Source organism: Phallusia mammillata, chromosome 1 (genome assembly GCF_965637545.1).
Source record: "Phallusia mammillata chromosome 1, kaPhaMamm4.hap1.1, whole genome shotgun sequence".
Taxonomy (NCBI): Eukaryota; Metazoa; Chordata; class Ascidiacea; order Phlebobranchia; family Ascidiidae; genus Phallusia; species Phallusia mammillata.
Genome location: NC_137252.1, coordinates 33565711 through 33588440, shown reverse-complemented (window position 1 = coordinate 33588440; position 22730 = coordinate 33565711). Strand labels below are relative to the sequence as shown.

At 35.7% G+C, this 22730-nt stretch overlaps 3 protein-coding genes across 4 annotated transcripts; 2 read left to right on the top strand and 1 right to left on the bottom strand.

Annotated features, from left to right (window-relative positions):
• The first annotated feature begins 1390 nt into the window (after nt 1-1390).
• Nucleotides 1391-3030, top strand: LOC145222729 (cytoplasmic tRNA 2-thiolation protein 1-like). The gene has a single exon (XM_080088920.1). It carries the CDS (start codon nt 1543-1545, stop codon nt 2740-2742), a length of 1200 nt encoding a protein of 399 aa, XP_079945046.1. The 5' UTR covers nt 1391-1542; the 3' UTR covers nt 2743-3030.
• A 208-nt stretch (nt 3031-3238) lies between these two features.
• Nucleotides 3239-4194, bottom strand: LOC145222738 (triple QxxK/R motif-containing protein-like). Of its 2 annotated transcripts, none has more exons than XM_080088930.1 (3): nt 3854-4194; nt 3624-3709; nt 3239-3558 (listed from the first exon to the last, which is right to left on the bottom strand). In XM_080088930.1, exons 1-3 carry the CDS (start codon nt 3945-3947, stop codon nt 3475-3477), a joined length of 264 nt encoding a protein of 87 aa, XP_079945056.1. In that variant the 5' UTR covers nt 3948-4194; the 3' UTR covers nt 3239-3474. The 2 variants fall into 2 exon arrangements, with proteins under 2 accessions (XP_079945056.1, XP_079945064.1); XM_080088938.1 differs by having other exon boundaries at nt 3887-4181.
• Nucleotides 4195-4699: 505 nt separating this feature from the next.
• LOC145222723 (rhophilin-2-like) lies at nt 4700-22530 on the top strand. The gene is made up of 15 exons (XM_080088906.1): nt 4700-4992; nt 5259-5374; nt 6243-6371; nt 7851-7929; nt 8886-9088; nt 12943-13109; nt 13642-13829; nt 15694-15850; nt 16247-16369; nt 16909-17003; nt 17515-17614; nt 19250-19326; nt 19737-19877; nt 20379-20531; nt 21040-22530. Exons 1-15 carry the CDS (start codon nt 4948-4950, stop codon nt 21394-21396), a joined length of 2130 nt encoding a protein of 709 aa, XP_079945032.1. The 5' UTR covers nt 4700-4947; the 3' UTR covers nt 21397-22530.
• Nucleotides 22531-22730: the final 200 nt, after the last annotated feature.

Below are 22730 nucleotides of genomic sequence, written 5' to 3'. Positions count from 1 at the left end.
AATTACAGCAGTAAAAAAACTTTTTATAGGTTTACCATCACTGATTGTAAAATAAATTTGGTTTCCAAACACTTCGTTTGTTTGTTTTATCCCGTTTATTTCCTGTTATATGTATATTTTCCTGTTATTCCTGTATAAAGTCATGTTTGAACAAGAGAACAGTAATGCTCGTCCGTTTGTTTACTTAACACACAACATTAGTCTTCGGTGCAAATACGTCTTGTAGAATATTCCGTACGTCATAAGTTTAATATGTTTAGTATCGATTTTGGCTCAACCTGAGAAACAAAATTAATGGCTCAAACTGCTTGTATTAATATAATGGTTTCAAGCCAGACGTTTATGCCAAGAAATAAAGACTTTTAACAAATGATATAAAAATTCTACTTTTTCTTAAAAACGATTAACCTAAAACAATTTTGAAAGGTCAGAATTAAGCATTTTTCTTGGCATAAATGTCTGGCTTAAAAATAATAGCAGAAGTAACTGTAGTAGAATCGATCAATACATCCAGACTGTTGTAAAATAAGATTTTTTTTTTCTTTTAATGTTGAAAGAAAAATGTTGTAAAATATGATGTATCTTTATTATCCTTGTGGACACCATCATGTAATTGTGGTAAAGCTACTAACACCATAACGCAAATGACAACCTCGGGCGATTAGGGGGCGTAAAGAGCTAATTTTTTTATTTAGCGGCTATAAATGGGTTGGGTTGGGAAATAAGTTTTTGAAATTTTTACATTAGTAACTAATTTTTTGGGTTAGTTTTATTGAATTTTAAGTGCTAATACCTTTCCCCGACCCTAATAGCCCTAACCGCATGGGCGCCGGCACGTAAGGGCAAGAGGGGGCACTTGCCCCCCCTTGGATTTTCAAAGTACCGCAAAATTACAACTGTTTCTCGAAAAACGTGATGACTTAAAACCAATTAAGAAGGGAAGTTGACATAGTCAAAGCAAATGTCTGAACAATCGACTTTACGTTGTCTGTATAGTATACGTAATCTATCCTTGAAAGTGTGTATTTGTTAAAATTTGCCCCCTCCTGGAAAAATTTCTGCCGGCGCCCATGCCTAACCGTGAGCATTTTTGGTGATATAACCAATCGACTTTTGGTTGTTATTCTCGTTATGGTGTTAGTAGCTCTACCTGTAATTGCAGTCTCTGTAAAAACGTAAAAACAACTTATTTAAATAGAATTGAACCGAAGAATTTTAGTTTGAACGGTTGGCTAATATATTACAGAAGATGGTGTAAAAAAACTACCGTTAAATATTCTTTTTTGACCATTTGAAACCCTAGGCAACAAAGATGTAATTTGATTAAGTGGATTTTGTGTGGTAAGATTGTGAAACAATTATCTTCCGAGGGCGCTATTGGAACGAGAACTTGCGTACTATTACGTCACAAAGTTTTAGCGTCCATGTGGTGAATGTACTGACTACTGAGGCTGACACGTTTGACTTGAATTATAGTACTGCATTGTGTCAAGTAAATGTTAACAAAACAGGTCATAGTTACTTTTTTAAATTCATTCGACAATGCCTGTCAAGTGTTCGATCTGCCATGAGAAGAATGCTTTTCTAAAAAGGCCCAAAACAGGCAACGCTGTGTGTAAAGAATGTTTTTACTGGGCTTTTGAACTTGAAATTCATCACACTATCACCAAAGGAAAGTTGTTCAAACGAGGAGAAAAGGTAGCTATTGGCGCTTCAGGAGGCAAAGACTCAACTGTTCTTGCTTATGTGCTTAAATTGCTGAACGATAGGTACGACTATGGCCTGGAGTTGGTTTTGCTTTCAATAGATGAAGGTATAACAGGATACAGAGATGACTCACTTGAAACTGTTAAGCGAAATCAGCAACAGTATGATTTGCCATTACTGATTTTATCTTATGAGGACCTTTATGGTTGGTCAATGGACTCTATTGTAAAGCAAATTGGTCGCAAAAACAACTGCACGTTTTGTGGTGTGTTCCGACGACAAGCTCTTGATCGAGGGGCCATGTTACAAAAGGTGGATAAAATAGCTACTGGACATAATGCAGATGATGTTGCTGAAACAATAATCATGAATATTCTACGAGGTGATGTCGCACGACTGCAGCGCTGCACAGCAATCATTACTGGAGATGACCCTAGTGGTATTCCAAGGGTAAAACCATTCAAATACACATATGAAAAGGAAATTGTCGCCTATGCATATTACAAAAAACTTGATTACTTCTCAACTGAGTGTATTTATTCACCCAATGCATATCGTGGACATGCAAGGACTTATCTAAAAGATTTAGAAGCAATAAGGCCTAGTGTTATTATAGATATTATTCATTCCGGGGAAATGATGTCTGTGAAACAGGGTGTTAAAATGCCTGTGCAATCAAACTGCACCCGATGTGGTTATATATCATCCAATGACATCTGCAAAGCCTGTGTTCTGTTAGAAGGCTTAAACAAGGGGAAACCAAAGCTCGGAATAGGAAAAACAAGCAAAGTGAAACAGCATTTTCAACCCACCAGTGAAAAGAAACCCACCACAAACAATTTCTGTAAGGCTGGTGGCTGCAGTTCTACTGACAGTGGCAACACTAATTCTTGTTGTGGGGCAAATAACACAACAGATATAGAGAAGGAACAATCTGAGGATGTAAATGAAGCCGATTGTTCATCATCTGTTTGTGCTTGTAACAAATCAACTTTTGTACGAAAGGAAATTGACATTACCACTTTAACAATTTAAGTATTTTTCTTTTCAAACTTGCTTTTGTCAATCAAAATTTTGCTCATAAACAAACACGAAGGAAAATAAATAAGGCTAAATGATGGGAATACTTAAAATAAATAAACTGTAAACTATTATAACTGATTTGGCTACTTAAACAACATAAGCCTAATCTGTGTGTAGTTTTATATTTCTTTGTTGTTGTAAAACTGCCGCCTATTTCATTGAGAATACTATGGTTCATAGCTGGCAATATGTTTTGTTTTATTGTATTGACTGGAAAACACAAATACATTTTCTGCATTATTTATTTGTAAAGTTCTTGGTTTTTTAATACTTGCTGATATTAGTGTGAACAACAGAAGGGCTTGTTATATTTGTTCTGTTTAAATCGAGTTGAATTTGTGAAATTTATAGTGTTCAAATGCTGCTGATACAAGTTTAAACATCCGATCAAACTGGCCTGGTAAAAATTTTTTTTTAAATGGAGTTGCACCAGTTTAAATAATACAAATATATTTTTCTGGTTTATTATGCAAACACAAAAAGTAACTATCAGTAAAAATAAATTCTTAAAAAATACACTCAAAATCAATTGCTTCAGTTAAGACTTAAAAATATGTTTGTCCAAAGTGTAATTAAATATATTTAAAACAGCTTCACATAAAAATATATTATAGGTAAGATCGGCAGGTTTTAAAAACCATGTCACCAAAATAAACTGTTGTCTTCAATGTTGTTTTCCATCCTTCAAGCCTTAGAGAACAAGTAGACAAACAAAAGGTACACTGACGATATAAGAACTAAGATTGCCACTAGCACCAGTAGAACCTCCTGAAATAAAAACATTGTGTGCAATTTTAGCAAAAAACTTCCAACACAAATTAAGCTCACCATACCTTTATTCCTAGAGCAGATTGTTTAGCATCAGAAGTGTCTTTCAATGTTCTTACAGCACCCTTGGTTCTTTGGTATTCTTGCTTTCCTATTAAATAAAACAAAAAACTGAGCTTGTAAAATATACCTATGATTTCTTAAACAAACAGCCATTGACAGGGTTACGATTCCAATACAGTTAAACACATTACGCAATTAACCAGATTTATCTATACCAATAAAAAAGACTAACGTAGACTTGCAGTTGTAGTTGTACTGTTTATACCTATTCTTTTTCTGTAAGTTTCTAGATTTGAACCCCGATTGAACGAATCCTTTCTTCCCATTTTGACAATCCACAAATTCACACTTTACTCAAAACAATTGAATAGAAAAGTCCTTTTTACACCATTGCAGGAAGCCTAATTGGTATTGCTCATAGGGCAATAAATGCACTTTGCACTGAACACGCTGAGAAGGCATTGCAGATTATTTCTGTTATAAATGCTGCAGGTAATCTTAGCATATCAGGCCTATTGAAAATTGGAGCAATCCGGTCTTTCAACCAAAAACAATACTAGAAAGTTTAGCCAAAACTTGATAATGTCCCTTACTTACTTCCTTGTATGCTATTTCCAGCCAAATATTTGCACAAATTCTCTTTTAATTTAACAAGCACTATAATGCAGCAAAATTAAGAGAGCCGCCGGTTCGCAACAAACAACACCTATACCTAAAACTTTGGACAACTTAAGAGTTGAAGTTGAAGAGATTTCGTTTGTTGACAGCGACACGTCATAAAGTTTTTCGAACAAGGATTCTAATCTTGGGGAACCCCCTTTCTTACTGCACTGCAAACGTGAATCAAGCGACCATACAAACAAATTTGTGCCTATTTTATCTAAGCAATCGTCTTCATGCAAAGCAAGCGTTGTAGTAGCCCAAAGCGAGAAAAACTTGTGGAACGTTTATATTGTTTTTTTCGTTTTAAAGTGCGCATCGCTTGTCTATATTTGTAGTCAATGGTGTTTAGCAGAACAAAATTTGCACAATAAATCGAATAAAACTTTATTATATTTTCTTTCAAAACTGTAGCAGACCAAAAAACGCTACAAATCTCATGGCGTTGATTTGTTTTCGCCAATAAATCTCCGAAACGTTCTCTCGAATATGTTCGGAAAAAAGTTCTTCGAGAAGAGAGAGAGAGAGTGAAAGACAAAAGTCCCCTCTTGGCGACAGAGACGCCACAATCATTTAGTTGTCATTCAGCGCGAAACAAGAACGAGAAATTCGAGATTTTGCATTTGTTCCTTTACTTATAAAATTAGAGACAAGTTGGACTTCAACATGGAGATTTTAAGGCCTTCAAATGGAACACCATCTCCTAGAAAAGTAAGTTTGAACAAGTTTGCTTAAGAAACACAGTGTGTTACGCTGAGATTTAATTAAAAAATCGACGTTATTTTTTTACAGTCTAATTAACAGTACTTTTTACACGTTGTTGATTGGCTAACAAATATATTTTTAAATAAAACTATTAATATTACAACTACTGTGAATAAGTATTACATAAACAATGTAGTTTCATTTTTAAATGAATACTTTATTGTGCATGTCAATCAAAACCTTTACTGTTATTGCTTTTTCCATGTTTTTAGGGTTGTAACCCTGTTTTGTCCACACAACGAAGCAAAATGCAGAGTCAACGAACAGTTATCAACCAACAACTTTGCAAACAGATGAGGTTGAGAAACGGAGCAGAAAATTTGTACAAGTAGGGACAATGATATCTATATCATGTTTCATACTGGTTGTCACATTTGTTTTGTTACTTTTGGAAAAATGAATTGCCATTAAAATGACTGGATTTTTTCTTGCCATTATATGTGAATTTATGCGACTATGACCGAATATTTGGGAAAAAAGCAGGACCTAGCGTACATCAATTCATGCTGTTATATTCCCCCTAAGGCATACATACAAATCTGTGTATATGGTGTTCTAAAGATAAAAAATTTATCGATGGCATTTTAATGGCTCTAAAGCATATCTGTACATGTCACCTTAAGTGTGGTTTCCTTAAACCCGGTAGTTTTTTGCATAAATGCCCTGGGGTTAGGATATTGTCGAACAAATGCGGGTTTAAGCTGATCAACTCTCTAAACATACCTGAGCATACCACAGTACAGGCGTGACACATGAACTAGATTACATGTTCCGTTTCATAATCACCTACTGTCACCACGGGTGAGGCACACTTGACGTTTTTGTGACGCATGTGTTTGCCATCCAAAATCTCAGAGCTGATAGTCAATAGTGTTTCTCACTACCAAATATGCAGCATGTGCCTAAAACGGGTGTTATGTATAAACTAAACTAAGTAGACTGTTCGCTTCAACACACTGTGTTCATTACTATGTATTTTTTTGAAATTGACAATATTTGTTAACTGGTACATACACAAATATATGATATGCACTATACTGGATTAATTAAGTTTCTTCTATTTGATGTAAGCACTTGCCTACATAAAACTTTGCCTATCTTTCGGTTCTGTTATTTTATGTTCTTTAAACATCACGCAATCTGGTCACAGGTTTCTGTTTCTGTATTACAATGAAAAATGTCATTAATTTTTTTAGTGCCTCCTCAAATCAAAAAGTAAAAGACACAGTCGCTTTGGAACTCAGCTTCGTTAACTCAAATCTCCAGTTGTTGAAGGAAGAATTAAGCGAACTAAATTCTTCAGTTGAACCCTATCAAAATCGAAGGTATGACTGATCCAGATTTTTGGTTTCTGTTTTATTGTGAGTGCATCGATTGTGTGGTGTACAACGGGCTACTCTAAAATACGCAATCTACGCAATCCATGCGCAATCTACTAACAAAAACTAACCAAGATGTTGACGGTTAGGGTTATTAGGGTCAGGGTGAGGGTTTGTGATACAAATAACTTTATAATTTAATTTCAGATGCCTTCCAGGTCTAATTTTCTCACAAGTGTTAACATGCGGTACCATACAGTGTTTAGTACCAATCTCAACACATATGAGAAAATTAGGCCCAAACTGGGCATCTAAATCTAAATTATAGTGTTATTTTTATAATAAACCCTCACCCTGACCCTAAAAGCCCTAACCGTCAACAGTTTTAAAAGTTGCATACATTTTATAAGTAGATTGCGTATTTTAGAGGAGCCCGTGTACAACTAAGATTTTAACCCACAAAACAGTAAAAATGAGTGTAAATGGCTTATGAAGCTTTAACAAAATGGGAAAACGTGCATCTTGATCCCAGTTTCCTACTAATTGAATCTGATAAAGAATGAATCTGAATAGCAGTTTGGGTTGTTGATACTTTCAATAATATCTAGGAAATTTAATAATGAAAATAACGGCCCAAATAGACATAAAAAGCGTCATGTTTTATTGTTCAAAAGTTTCGGCAAATGCTCATGCCATTGTCAGTGATATGAAGGGCCACATCTGTTACACCCATTTATATCCACTTCATCTAGGAGATGTTCTGTTTACATTTTTTTGCAGTTCTGTTTTGTTAATGAGTGGTGTGAAAACGGCATCAAAAACTGTTATTCAAAATTAGTATTGACACTTTGTGGAGAATTGTATTGCTAGAATGTTACTATTTTTGTACATTTTACGTCTGGTGACGCAACCATGGTGTATCAAGGGTGCAGTAGTTGTTTGCAAAGTACACAGGGACACAATAAAGGCTGGTTGCTATTTGAGTCATTGTCAAACATGATTAAGAGTACACAACTAAAGCAACACCGTCTTCTGCCTTACAACGTGATAGAGAGCACCACATATATGGCTGATAGAAAACAGTGTTTATAAGAAAACAAACTGAAAGCAATAATTTCAGGGAACAATGTTTCGTATTCTGTATCTCGTCCCCTTACTGTAAATTTGTTACCATATTTTTGTTGATTTCTAACAACATATGTATACTTATCATAAATGTTGTCTGTAGGAAAACTTTTTGCAAATCAACATTTTCCGAAGTTTTCATAATTTTTATTTTTAATTCCCAACTTGGGCAAATCATTCAAGTTTACTTTAGTTTTTCCGAGCAACTAAACATTGATAAATCTGACATCATATGTTACTTCTTGTGTTTACAACATTTACATACATGTGATGTGTTGTTACAACCGTCTGATTGATGGTAATGACTTGTAATTATGCAGAGTGTACCACTACATTACAGACAACTTGTATTTTTTGTAGTGGCAAAGCTGTTAGTATCCCGATGATTCCACTTGGACTAAAAGACACCAAAGAGTTGGAATTCATGCAAACATTTGAGGTATTGCAACCACTTCTTATTTAAGGTTTAAAGCAGTATGCCCTATGAACAAAAAATCTTTGAAACAGGGGAAAAATTTGAAAAAAAATTAATCAAATTGATTTTCACTTTTTTGCTCATGTAAACAACTATGAATGCTCTGTTGTATTTTGTCATTCTAAATATTAGAAGCTCTTTAAAATAGTTTACAAGGCCATTCCTTAAAAAAGTTGGCAGCAAACTACAGAGCAATGACTGTGCTTTAAGACTGCATCAAATTTTGTGCAACATGCATATAGTGCTGGTTGTTACATTTTGTCAAATCTTTCTAAATATTGCATGAATTAGCTCTTACATACTTGAAATGTCCTAAATAAAATACTAGTGGTTTGAATGGCCTTTCACAGCTCTTTAACAGTCATCAATAGGTAATTTGAGAATAATCACAAGCACTTCTAAATTGATTTTGGTATTTATTGATGCTTCAACAAGCTGGCTATGAATGGAGTAGTATGTGGATTAAATTATGTTTTCTGCCCCTTTAAAACACATCTAATTGTTTTGTTTGAAAGGTTGGTTATCCTATTTCCATTGTGGATTAGTTACTAAACATTACCTGATATTTAGTTGATTTTTTGAGCTTCACAAACAAGCACTTTTTGTTTGAGGCAACTGTGCTCTATAGTACAACCAAATGTATTGGCTTTGAACAAAAATATGTTTATCTTCATCACATACTGTACTATCATTTGAACCTGTTTTTATCAACCCTTGTAACATTTACGTATCATTGCATAATGAATTGTTTCATAATCAAATTTAGAAGACTTAAAAAAGTCCTGAAATATTTTTGTTAGCTTACTACCGGCGCATAACAACTTGTTTCAACTTCTTAGCACGTTCATTGTGTTAAATGCACATGGTAGATTGAGCATAGCATATGATGTATTTTTTTACATTCTACCTTTTCTTTTTAGGGATTTATTTCATCTCACTATGGTGAAGACCCAGACAAGTACAGTGATGAAATGGCTGACTTTGCCGATTTGAGAAACTCCATACGAACTCCGGCCCGCACCCAGGAAGGTGTTGATCTTTTACTGGAATATTACCATCAGATTCAACATGTCGAAAACCGATTTTTGCCTCCACATAGACCCCTAAGTGTTTACTTTCATTGGTAAGTTTTTTAAACAATTTGAACCGTGAAGAAACAGTATTTATCTTACAATATCTCATCTACTGGAGCTAAAATTCAGAATGATTTTTTCACATACATTTGCACAGCCTCATAAATTGGTCTCTGTCTGCAGGTCGAACCACTTTACAAGTGTCGCTTGAGTAAAAATGTTGTGAAGGTTTGTGGTATAGACTTTATGGCATTTTCAAGCACTGTAAGCTCTGTGTAGCTGACCGCTTGTCAAACAATTCAACGAGACAGGCGACAAAAAATCCTAAAAATTGACAAATGTAAACAATAATTGTGTGTATTATGTCGTTTTCTTTTTGAATGTAAAATATATGTCGCAAAAACAACTTTTTAGTATTTTAAATAAATGTAGATAAATAACGCCAATAAATGCCCACAAAATCATTTCAAAGCCAAAACAATAACATAAATGCTATTCACAGGATCTGTCCCTCTGATAGTAGGCATGTTAATATCCACGATCACTGAGTCAAAACTCTTTCAGTAAATGATTAATTAAGAAGCAATGCTTCTGACTCAAAATCAGCAGACACTGGGTTGGTATATTCGAGATATATATTTCACCTATTCAGGCATCGTCAGTCTCTAAAAACTGTAAACAACGTTGTTTATGCCTGGATAGGTGAAATATATATCTCGAATATACCAACCCAGTGTCTGCTGATTTTGAGTCAGAAGCATTGCTTCTTAATTAAAGCCAAAACAAGTTGTATAAATAAGCAAAACGACAACTTGTTTAGTAATCCCTCTTGAAATTAATAACGCTTTCATAGTACAGCTTAGTTTGTGATCAATCGCTCTTAGTACGTTTTTAAACAGTTTACAATAATTTAAACCGTACCACAAACGGGACATAGCGTGGAAGTTCAACATAAACTGATAGGTAAAACTCCCACGGTATAGGTTTGCATAGTTAAACAAAAAGATCGTTGCTTGTCACCGGAATTTGTAAACAAAACAAGTCTTCTCTCAATTTTGGCCGCGAGACATCATACTTGTCAGTTTAATCCCTTCTAGAAAAGTCGCCGCACCTTGGGATGCGAACATGCGTCTTGTGTTTGAATGTAAACAAACAAAAAGTGCGTGTAAACCCGGGATGATCAAGTTAGGTGTAATGAAGTGTGCGCGTCTAATGTTGCTCACAGTGGTACTAAGAGAGCTTGCGTGTATGACCAGATACATAAAAATCAACGTTGCCCATGAACTGGTGTGGCTATGGCTTGCACATGTAATGTTGCTCACAGGGTCCTCAAGTGTACTTTGGTAGCTTGTGTATGCCAAGACACATGGATATCTATACAGCGCATAAACTTAAGTGTAGCCACAGCGTGAACATCTAATGTTGCTCACAGTGGTCCTCAGTGTAGCCTGGTAGCTTGTGCGTATACCCAGGCAGGAACACGAAAAATTAGACGGGACATTGGTAATGACTCCTTAGAATTGAAAGTGATTTTAGGGGTTTCCTTATCAGAGTGAAAGTTGTTGTCAAATTAAAAGCGCTTGAACAAAATTGATTTTTTGAAAAGATATCACATCTTGCACAATAAAATTTATGATAATTAACGACAATCTTGGTTTTATATTCCCTATTTTTTGGTTCCGTTATGATATGCTTGGTAAGGTTTTACATCATTATTTTCGTTGGTAGCATTGATTTTCAAAATAACATCGAAAACTGAAGTGAAGAATAACAACAAGGTTGACGAAAACTTACAAATTCAGATTTTAACTTAAATTTCGATTAAACTATATTTTACCAAGCTAATAGTATTGTGCAAGTTTCAACGTGCCGGTTTTGGTTTCCCATAATCTTGTAAACTATATCACGTGGTTTCCTTTGGGTTTGTTTTACGACGCAATATCGGGCGTGTTCGTTGTTTTAAAGACGTCGTTGGTGAAACGCGAACGGAATGTAACTATTGTTTGCACATTTCGTCACAATGTGCGTCGAGATAAAACAATACGGTTATATTGTTTGCTGGAAAGTAAATTTAATTTCGTTGCGTAAAATTGGTTGTTTCCATCTGTGTGTCGTGAATGATTGACAGGTTTGTGGCGAAATGTTTGTTTTTAAAATGTATGAGAGCTCAGTGGCAAAATGCTGATAATGCACGACAACGCTAGAATTTACCCAGGTGTCTCATTTGAGAATGAAATACCCATGAATATAAGGTTCCAGCTGTATCTAAAATTGGGACCGGAACCGGAAAGTTAAAGCCTAAACCGATTTTTTTAACAGGGCCCGAATTAAGAGAAAAAGTTCGTAAAATTACGACAGAAATGAACGTAAGTTTTAGAATCAAAGTCGTTTTATTTGAGCCTGAAAAAGGCCTAAAAGCCCTTTCCGACTTCCAACTTTGCATGCTGGATTGCTTCGTAAATTTCACTTTAAGTCGTTTACAGTTTTTAATACGTTGTCTTGCTTGCAAAAACAGCTTAATATTGACGGGTATTCAAGCTGTTTTACAACAAATGCTAAAGAGTTAAACTGTCTGCATGTTGGTGTGAAGTCGTTGAACCTGTCTACTTTAGATAAATGACAGACTCAACCCAAGCGAACTTATAGTGTACAAAATAACACTAACATACAAAATAGGGGATTCACAAGATCCTTATCTCCACCAATAGACAAATCAGTATCAGTTCATGCCGATCATCACTGATGCAATTCTACTTGTATTGAGAGTAATGATAAATCTACAGTGCTTTTGCACCAAAATCAACGCAATAAACGTGTATTTCATCTTTGCGGACATCATACCCTTGATCAAATGAAATCACCCAAAAAGTAGAAGTGTATTTTACCTATGTGATAACCTTTTTCAAAAAAAATCTGGATTCTATGACAAAAATGATAATTAATTAGTGACCTAAAATTTACGATGTTGAAAGAAAATCTGAAACAATGCCACCCGTTTTAATATAGTATACGATCTCTTACCATGGTCAAATTTGTTGGAAAACGTTACGATTTCAAAACTATTTTGCTTCTCTTGTCGATTTAACATACTGAGCATAGCTATGAGGTCAATAGAACGAGGTCTTGGTGCTGGCACTCCTAACCAGTTTGTTGCTTTAGCCTGTTCCACAAAAGAGACAATGCGTCTGTTTCACCAACCCAGCTCTTGGCGTTGTTTATATAATTACTGTAAAGTGGTGAATAGCAACCAGTTATGACGAAAACTCATCGGTAATAATATTCTATCGCAAGTGCAATGCCACTGTGGCTATAAAGTAAAGGATTGCATTGCGTTATGACAAAACCATACAGGACAGCTATATAATTACATTAATATTGCCGAGCGGTTAAAACGTTTAAACCCCAATGTTTTGCATCGATTTTTTTAATAATTTGTATACCGGCAAATAAACCAGCAAACATGTCTGCATAAAGGTATCTAAAGTTTAAGTATGGACACAACTTACCAATACACACAGTGTGCACATACATGTTATTTTCTTTTTCGAAAGAAAATGTGATGCAAATATAGCAGGGTGTTAAGGTTCGAGTCTGTTTTTGACCTTAAACTTGGCCTACAATTTATGTTCACCAAGTAGGCTAATTAGGTTGAACGATGCAAGTGAGTTCTACAAAATGCACAACAACACGCAAAAAAATTAATTCAATACACAATATGAAATCAGGCACATAGAAAACCGAATTTACATACACATCAGTGAAAAGAAAGTGAATTCAACGTTGCGGAATGTGAACTCATGTCCGCTAGCCAGATTTGAAAATAAAAAAACTTCTACCCGAACCAATCCCAACAAACTTCTACCGATTTTACAACTTTTGTTCACCAACATTTTTTTGCTTTCAGGTACGATTGCATTACTGGTGTACCGGCAGTCCAGCGTTCAGTATCATTAGAAAAAGCGAGTATCCTCTTTAACATCGGAGCCTTGTACTCCCAACTTGGCACCAGGGCTGACCGCACCCGGCGCAAAGGCATCAATATTGCAATAGACGCCTTTCAAAGTTCGGCGGGTAAGGTTTACCATCTCCTGGCAGCTGCCTATTAAACGCCGAAACCGTGTTTTGACGCTTTGAACAAGGTCTCTCTGCGTTTAAGGCCATGTTCTACACCTGGTTGTTAAGTTACGTCACGTCTAGGGCCCGTTCGTTTGAGGTCGAAAACAACGACTTGAACTTGTAATTGGAAATTTTAGGCTAACGTAAGAGCTAGGATTACAAATTGCTACGTGGATTATTTCATCAGTGATTTTGTGTTTACTGTGTCAAAAATAGATAGGAATATAACAACCCAACATTTTTTGATTTCCTGAAGTATTTTACTACTAGTTTAAAGAACATTGAAATAGTATTCCAAAGCCCCTCCAAAGGTACTTTTTTGCATCAAAAATCAACATGGCGTTTGTCGAAAGCGTCTTAATGAAATAATAAACTCGCAACAGTATTTTAATGTAGGGTAAGAAATATCCTCGTTTATGGAAGGAAAAAAATAGATTTGCTTACAATCAGATTTCTCTGTTATCTCCATAACCTATTTTATGGACAGGTGCTTTTGACTTTGTGCGTTCTAACTTCGTGAACGCTCCAACTACCGACCTCAGCACTTCAGTTCTGCAATCCCTTACTCTTCTGATGCTTGCACAAGCTCAAGAGTGTGTCCTGGAACGAAAAGTGCTTGGAGGATTTGAAATCCAACTCGGAAAATGCGCTTCAATATCACAAGAAGCGATGAAGGTAGGACGATTTGAATTTTTTTGTGACCATTATGACCCAATGTTGTAAACGAAATTAACACTTAAACCAGGCCGAACTGTAAATTTGGTTTTTTTGTGTAAAGCCTGTATTAACCCTAAAGTAAAAGTTAGGCTCAAATATGACCGAGTTGACGTTAGGCCCAAATCAAGCCTGTTTTATTCGAACTTAAGCCAAAACCCCGTTTGAAAAAGCCTTGCACGACCTGCATAAACATGTTTTAAATACTGGGATCATCCTTGAAGTGTTTATGCATGAATAATTTAACTTTCATTAAGCTTTCCACCGAGCCTGTGTAGCTAGTTGGTTAACCGCCAGTAGACATGGAAATATAATTTCCTCATGTAGGTTGTTATACGTACTTCTCCACCAGCTAGTTTTACAGCCTTATTATATGTCATTTCCACACCGCTCAATTTAGGCAGAGAATTTACAACTTCTTGAAATAAAATCGTGTTCTTTTTGTCAAATTTTTCGAATCTAATCTACTTGCCACTCCAGCCTCTACGCTTTTTATTGGCCGTTTTCGACAGCTGTGAAAAAGGTATATCGTGAAACCATGTTCAATAACCTTCTATCCATTTACGTTGTTTTTCGTTGCCCCCACTGGCCTGAATTTACACTAATGACTACGAAATTCATGATGATGAGCATGTACGTTCTTTAAAACCTATGAAAGTTTAATGCCAAATTTCTTGGTTGTCGTATTGTGGGCTTTAAAGGCACCTCTTTATAGTTATCTGTGTCTTGTACTTTAGCTCAGTGGCTTAATATTTCGGTAAATTGAATGTAAACTAAGGAAAAACGATTTCTTCACAACTTTCTGTGAGGCATTTCGTGTTTTATGTTGAAGTCTTGCGAAACCTTTTGTGTTAAGTGTGTTGTCTGAAATCCTTTGAAGCTCGAAAGTGCTTTAAAACAGTGGTTTGAAACCTTTTCAAGATCGTCAGACCCTTTAGTTATTATGTAAAGCAGTGGCTTTTAACCTTTCTGCTGGGACGAAGTCGTTTTTACAATATCACGCGAAAGTGTTAAATTGTACAAATACTCAAGTATTAAAAGGGTGTAACATAAAGTGGTAAGTCGGGAATGGCTTTTTAAGTTAGGTTAGGACTTGAGTTTAAATAAAACAGGATTGATTCGAGCCTGACTTCATTTGCACTCTGCCGGTTTGTTTAAACATTTTTGGTTCGTGTAGGATTTGGGCCCAATTTTTTGCCCGCTTGTTACTCTACTGTGGCATAATGGAGAAAATAATCAAAACAAGAAATATTTTGTTAGATTGTGGTCAAATATATAGTATATGTGTAGTGGTGGTTGTGTAAACTGTTCACATTTTTTTGCATTCATGGGCCCATTAGAACAGGATTTGTAATCTTATGAACGACTCTTACCAATTTACTTGGTATTAAAAAAAATCGCTTAGCATGGCAACATTTTGTTATTATCATTACACTGTAATAGTCGCTTGTGTGAACTGATTTAAACAGCAATCACAAAGTAGACAGATTCGTTCTAATATGCTTGTAAGGGCTATTACACAAACCAAAATCAAGAATTGCAATAGTTTAAATTATATTAAAAAGTACTTTAACACGAACTTTCGAATTGCTTAGCGTGTCATACAAACCACCTTGTGCGCCAACCTTAGTATGCACATGCCAGTGGTTCTGACTTCTGCATTAGAATCATCGGATCACTTAGGAACTTGCCAAATCATCAATTTTCCTCCTATATAATACCTTCCATCGCTCCAATCATTTCCACGTTACAGTTGACCTGCTTCAATTGTTTTCGTTTTTAGACGATTGATCTGCCTTAACTTAACAACGTTCCTGATTTTTAGGTGTCTGAAAAGTACAGCGCAGCCGACAAAGCCTTCAGTTTAAGTGAAGTGAAATCATACGTTCCGTATTCGTGGATCAACATGGCGCAAGTGAAGAGGCACCACTACAGGGCGCTAGCACACTACTATGCTGGGCTGGGACTGCTTGAGCAACATGGTAAGAAAATGTTATGTTTTATTTGGTCACTTTGAAAACTGTAGAAAATGAAATTTGATACTTAAAAAGCTTATTCACAAACAATGTCCGTTTTTGTCTCCACTTAGTTAAAAACAGCTGATTTTGAAGGTATATGAAGGGACTGTTTGGGTAATATAGATTTTTTGTTATGTAACGTTTGTCAAACACGCCAGCAGTTATATACCGAACGTTTGCCTTTTTTAAGCAGCCATGTACAATAAATAACTTATGGAAAAGGGGCCTGTAATGGGATTCGAACCCACGACAGGTTACTGAAATGCTAAGCTTGGTTCAACATCTAACGACATGTTCATAGACTTATTTTTGTAAATTGGTGAATTTCATTGTTGTTAAATTTGGAAGTTTTTGTCTCAGAGGCTGCTGAACCACTTGAAATCTCAAAACTTCTTTCCAATCTTTACTTGAATGAGAAATACAGTGAGGATCACCCTAAGCATGATGATGTGGCTCAGAGGAAAGAGGACAGGAGGAGATTGGGTAAGTGAAGAAATCTTGTAAATTCAGAGTTGTAGCTTTTGGGGTTCTTGCCCACCTACATCTCTGTGTGGAAAATATATTACATTTCAATCCACTTTTGTGTTTCAATTTTACCTGTTTCAATTTTTAAAATTTGGGAACGGCTTCAAAAAGAACGGATATTCAAATACTGTTTTGACAATTTAGTCCAAAAGTGATCAATATTATAATGACCCAGTACATGTTGTATTAAACAAAGCCCACTGACTTTATGAATTGTCGCTTACAATCTTAGGTGAACTGTTACAACAAAAGTATGTCGTATTTCCTCGTGATGTGTCTTCGCTAACTGTGTTGTACGTTTTAAATCTATTATATGTAACTTAGTTTGTCCTTCACTGCATATAAACTAGACTAGACAAAACAATATATGGTTGACGCCCCGATAATGGTTAAAGACCTATGGTTTTTAAATTTACCCAGAACTTATCTTATCAGATACGGAGGCTGTATCTTAACATGTGATGATCGTACCTAAATGTCTGGGTTTTTTTTTGCAGGAAAATCGCATCTCCGCCAGTCTGTGTTCTACCACGAAAGAGCTTTGCAAACACACAGTTTGTGCAAGATGCTGCGAACTGTCGATATTTTAAAGGTAAACAACGTATGATGAAGTTTTGTGAAAATAAAAGCTAAATAAATAAAGTTATCTTTTAACCACAAGCGCAGTGTGACACTCCCATTGTTAAGTACCAAAGCCAAACTGTGGTCCATTTGCGCTTACTTTTAACGTCACAAAGCGCTTTATGACGTGGTAATCGGGTAAATATGTCGCTTCAAGACAACCTGGCGGCGACAGTCACGAAATTTCAAGAAAACCTAAATCTTCCGGCCACCTGTTCTAGTTAAAGGCATGAGACTGTACCAGTGCTTGTTTTGAATTTCATGGCGATTTTTGAGAAAAACGTCTAATTATTGCTGTCACGCAAATCGGTATTTTTTACTTGCTTTTTTGTGGTTAAAGTTTTCTACAACATTTTCTGCAGTAATCATTGATAAAGAAATATTTACAGAAGCTCAAGTTATATTTTTTTGATAGACGAAAACCAACACACTTATAAACAACACAACAAATTTAATAACTAAGCTATTATTGTTCCTTATAGGAATACTTGCAACACGCACACAACCGATCTGTCGCCAAATTTGCTGAAGTTGACACTGAGGAAGACTTTTTTGAGATTATTGGAGCGCCCGACATACAACGTGAGTGTGATAAACCAGTTGTTTGGATTCAGCGTTTTATCCATACAAACCTTAGCGAAGCTTTGTCATCAGAAATATATCCTTTATAAAGTAAATACTGTTTCATCTAAAACAGGGGATCCCGACTGGGATATGCTTTAGTGTTAAATGCAGCTAAGCAAAGTTTTGGACCTGCTGCGTTAGTGTGGTTAGTGTAGTATTTTTGGCTTGCTTCTTCAATACAATTCTTGCAAAAAATACTTTTGAAACACTAGATGATACTTATTGACTGAAAACTGTAGCAACCGCAGACATTTTCACCTTGATAAAGATGCAGATGTCTCCCCTTGTCTTAGACCGCATTTCCAACTTAACTAGGAGATGACGTAATGCGTCGGGGCATCTGAGCCACTTGAGATGTTTTAAAGTGAACACAGAAGCCGTTTTAAATGCTTCGATAACTTTTCAGTGCCCCAAAGTGTGCGGCCGTAAATGTGAAAATCTTTTGAGACTAAAATATGTCTAGCTGCAAATTTTTGAAGAGCCTCTTAAATACCTCCTTTCCACTGTCGCGTCTTTTTATGACGTGGCTCGCGTTTGGGGCAATGTCGCGCTTTTTGTTTGTGACGTCGCAGTTGGAGTATTTGCTTTGGATTATGACCTTATGCGGGGTCATTAAAGTCAATATTTTTGTGTTGACTCTTTTGATGACGTCACATTTCCGTTTTTTAGCTGGAACATTATGACGCCAATTCTGTTTCATGTTTAACAATTGAGTGAAAGATTAATAACTTTGTATACAATTTTCAGACCATACTTTGTTGGGTTAGGTCATTTTTTCATCTTCCATCTTTTTATTTGAAAATGATTTTTGCTCGGGCAGAAATACTCTAAAGATTTGGAAACAGTGTATTTAATGCATCTGGGTATATAGTAAATGGCAACCACTAATATAAAGCGTCGGAAAAACCAGGAGCCTTAAAATCGATTTTGACGATGAACACATTATGACATCAGACCATTGTTTTCATTGTGACGCAGGAAAACTCAAAACAATTGCCACTCCCTGTTGGTTTACTGGCCTCGACCTTGACTCACGATGACGTCAAGAACCTTTGTTACGTCACGATCTTTTGTGACGCCAATGTTGTTTAAATACTGATGTGCCAAAATAGAACGGCGTTTGACGTCACATTATTTTTGGTTATTTTTAACCACGTCAAAGTTTTAAAATTCGGAGCCTAAGAACCAAATAGTATCTTTGACAAGCGTCTGGCATTGGAATGTTTGCATAACAATAACCTTAGAAAGACAAAAGTAAGACAGATACATATTTAATAAAAATTCTTGTATTTAGCCATAAATTGCAGTCAGAGTCACCTTATTCAAATAGAGACAGAACTGGGAATTTTGGCTTACTTGTCATTAGTTGGATTGTTGTCTTGTAGAGATCTTAAAACTAATTTCTGGATACTGTTTAACATAACAAAGTAATAATAAAACAAAATATTGAAATTCAGCGATTTTCTAACAGTTGATGTTTTTTTTAAATGTCGTATGCAATAAAGTATATATATGCAAAAATGTTTTTGTACTTTCTACTTGAAAATGCAGATAGTGGCTTAGTCTTTTATTAAAAACTTGTTTTTTTTTCAGCTTACACTGAATATGAGAGTGACATGATCGCTCCTTCGTTTTCAAGCGTCCCCTCATCCGATATTTTCCATCGCTTGGTAAGTGATTGGTAAACGTAAAGTCATTTGTTGACAGGGTCTGAGTATTGGTAATATTCGTTTAAGCTTGTAGGTTTCTCAATAGTAAAGCTTTTGTAGTGTTTAGTGTTTGATTTGCTGGTTAGCAAGACTAAATTTAGACTCGAATATAAGCTTGTGTGTAATTTATACCTCAAATTACAAAACAACTATTTCAGAACATTTGTACTTTCAGCGGACAAAGCAGTTGAACCTAAGGCTTAATTTATTTCTATAAAGCGTATAGAAGTACAACAACAGAAATAATAGCAATTTGTTCCGGAATTTTTTCACAAGAAAATTGACAAATTTTTATCCGTTGCCAGTGAAGCCTGATAATACACAATAGGAAAAATTAAAATGCAAATATTTTAAAATGTTTTGTTTTTTAGGGTCCTGTCTCCATATTTTCAGCTCACAACCGACTGGGCCCGGTTCGCTTAGTAAAACTTTCAACACAGGAAGAAAAATGTTCGTTCACTTTACAAGGGGATGGACCAGTTATTGTGAGCAACCTTGACGATGTCGCAATGGTGAGTTGAACCGTATGACTCCGCAACTCTTTTTTTACCTAATTTAGGCCTGACTTCACACTCGGTCACGTTTCGCAATTTTGGTTTGGTAAATTCAACTTTCGGGTTTAATCCGGGCATTAGTGATTTTGTAAAAAGTCGGTTCCTGGACGGGTTTTAGGTTTGTAATTCCTGACCGAGTCGCAATTTCAAACACACTTACAACTTATATTTTTCCAATAGACAAGTTCATTGAACGAGCTGAACACACGCTATGTCCACCAAGTCACATATTTTACAAATTGGTCCATCAACTGGTGTTATGCTAGAAAAATAACTCGTTGCTTTTAAGAACTTCTAATTTTGCTGTAGAAATATTCATTGATTCATGGGATAAATTACTGAACATGAAAACAAGTTTCCAAGAAACAGAATTAGTCAATGCAAAGTCTTCAAAATATAATTCGCTGTTCATAAATGCATCAAAAACTTTCAATTTTCACATCTCATTTTTTTCAACAGCAACTTGGCATACGTAATAATGACGTACTAGTGGCAGTTGATGACGTGGATGCGAAGTGGAGTGACCATGATCAGGTCGCAAACGAGATTACTGAAAAACCCAGCGTTGAACTCAAGTTGATTTCAGTCCTCGGTAGTTTTGCTCCTCCAGCGGTAAGTTTCATTGTTGTTCAATTCCACACACAGTTAGGACAGTTGAGACCTATCAGGTTCAGTAAGTAAAGTACGCTTGAAAGGCCTGTGTTCATCAGATATGCAGAGCTTATATAGCTTCGCTTGGATTGTTTTACTTGTTGCTGCCACTGGCATAAACTGGTGCCTGGTTTGGGCATCGGTAGGATTTGCGGGCAAATACATTTTTCATACCACCTGATTCTCGATTTTGTTTATTTGATACCTTTTTGTATCAAAACACTAAAACAAGTAAGACTGGTTCATTAATATTAACACCATACACAGGTCTCTTTATAAATCTAATGTGGAAAATAACAACCCATAGGACGTTAAAAACGGCATACTTTATTCTTGAGCAATTCAACAAGTGCACACGCCCTAATCAGGCATGTTGCTTATCACGCGTTTCGAAGCCATGTTATTTGTAGTTGTGCAAAAACAACGTGATTTTTTACACAGTATTCATCCAAATGTTTGCATTTTCTAGATATCAGCAAATGAATCGATGCAACCTAATCCGAACAGAAATCAAAACAATAATAACTCGAACAATGGTGCAGTTGTGCGCAGACGCCAACTTCCAAATAAATCACGTGAAATTAAAAAGCGACATTCTTTTGGCATCTTCACCGGACTCCGTTTAAAGACCAAAGCCAACGTCTCGAACCGGTTTTCGACTATTTCTGAAAATCCTGCGGGAATCCAGGAGGTCGGAGCCGGCGCGAGAAGGCCCCCGCACTCGGTGTCTGTGCAAAGGAGCGCTACATCTGCTAAGTACGTTTACGGGCAGGGCACTGTACTAAGACCGAAAAAGGACCCTTACAGTTACCGTTCTCAGTGCTGATGAAAGGTTTTCGCAAAGATGTTGTTTTACATCTTTCGATTATCTGGTATAATTTCGACTATTTTTTTTTGTACCAACAGATATACGAAAAATAGGGATAATATTGGTACAACAATTAAACAGCTTGTATTTGCATTATGTGCTTTTCACTTTGTACTAATTGTCCTACTTTCTGTGCACTTTATTTTTCGTACTATTGTACGAAGTTTCGCTGCTTTTCTTTAAAGTCAAACCACTTTGACACCGTTTTTATCGACAAAAATTAATTTATTCACAACATTGGATTTTTTATGAAAACAAATCCCAGACGGTTTAAATCTACTTTCAATAAACTAAATATTCAATATTAGAGTCGAATTTTCCGTTACTTGTCGTGCCGTACTATGTTATATTGTTGCAAGTTTGAAAACCGGTACTTTGCGTTTGTTGTACTATTATTTTTATTGTTTTGTCGTTGTACTAGCCTATCCACGTACTAATATTTACACAAGTTTCACAAAATCTGTTTTGTAAAATGATCTGCCGAAAAATTATTTTCAGTTGTTTTTATATCCCAAATCTGCCTGTTGTTTTTGTTTTGTGTGCCAAGCTTTTTCCTTTTTCTAATTTAACTTGTGCTATTGTGCTATTCATGCCCTATAAAATTTTGCTTATTCGACTGTTATTTGCAAAACTTTTTCTTGCTATTATTACCAGATCTTTAAAAACGTAATTACATTTCAGGGCTTTGTACCTGTTTTCCCAAACTCCTACATTTTTCATTCAATACGGGCATTTTATTTTTTAGCCCGCAAACGTGTTTAAATGCATTGCATAAATGAATTTGTTTTGTTTTTCATATAATGTTACTTAACTACCATAAGAGGGCGCTATCACGCCGATTAGGACGCTATGATCTATAGTTGTATTATCATTTTATCTAAGATAACCTATTCACAATACTGGTATACATTTTTCTGTCTTTCCGATTCAAATTCTGTTTTCTTTACCTCTTTGCGTTGTCTGACCGCATTTTGCTTGTTGTTTACAATTGCAAGTTCCCGTCTGTTTTTGCTTACATCAGCAGTTTTACGATTACGTTGCACTCTTGTATATTTTTGCTCGCAAATACATTGCCCTGTTTAATCGAAGAAATGTCGTGTGATATTTAGAGGTTTGTGGTTTTGCATCCAAAACGTTCAGACACACAACTACGAACTTGGTTAGTAGCATTTTTTTAAACCTAAAGGCTTTTCCCCTTTTTCGGATTTGAGGGTGAAAAATAAAAGAAAAATCCGGTTTGGGGTGGATTTTCTCCGGAACATTCCAGTTTTTAGCTCTCTTTAGTTTTTAGC

What these genes read in the sequence shown, in the direction of transcription:
- LOC145222738 (XM_080088930.1), bottom strand. Translation starts at nt 3,947, where the DNA reads ATGGGAAGAAAGGATTCGTTCAATCGGGGTTCAAATCTAGAAACTTAC. An exon ending in AACTACAACTGCAAGTCTAC is followed by an intron (nt 3,710 to 3,853) that starts GTTAGTCTTTTT and finishes TTTATTTAATAG; the next exon opens with GAAAGCAAGAATACCAAAGA. An exon ending in AATCTGCTCTAGGAATAAAG is followed by an intron (nt 3,559 to 3,623) that starts GTATGGTGAGCT and finishes TTTTTATTTCAG; the next exon opens with GAGGTTCTACTGGTGCTAGT.
- LOC145222723 (XM_080088906.1), top strand. Translation starts at nt 4,948, where the DNA reads ATGGAGATTTTAAGGCCTTCAAATGGAACACCATCTCCTAGAAAA. An exon ending in GGAGCAGAAAATTTGTACAA is followed by an intron (nt 5,375 to 6,242) that starts GTAGGGACAATG and finishes TAATTTTTTTAG; the next exon opens with TGCCTCCTCAAATCAAAAAG. An exon ending in CGCCTTTCAAAGTTCGGCGG is followed by an intron (nt 13,110 to 13,641) that starts GTAAGGTTTACC and finishes TTTTATGGACAG; the next exon opens with GTGCTTTTGACTTTGTGCGT.
- LOC145222729 (XM_080088920.1), top strand. Translation starts at nt 1,543, where the DNA reads ATGCCTGTCAAGTGTTCGATCTGCCATGAGAAGAATGCTTTTCTAAAA.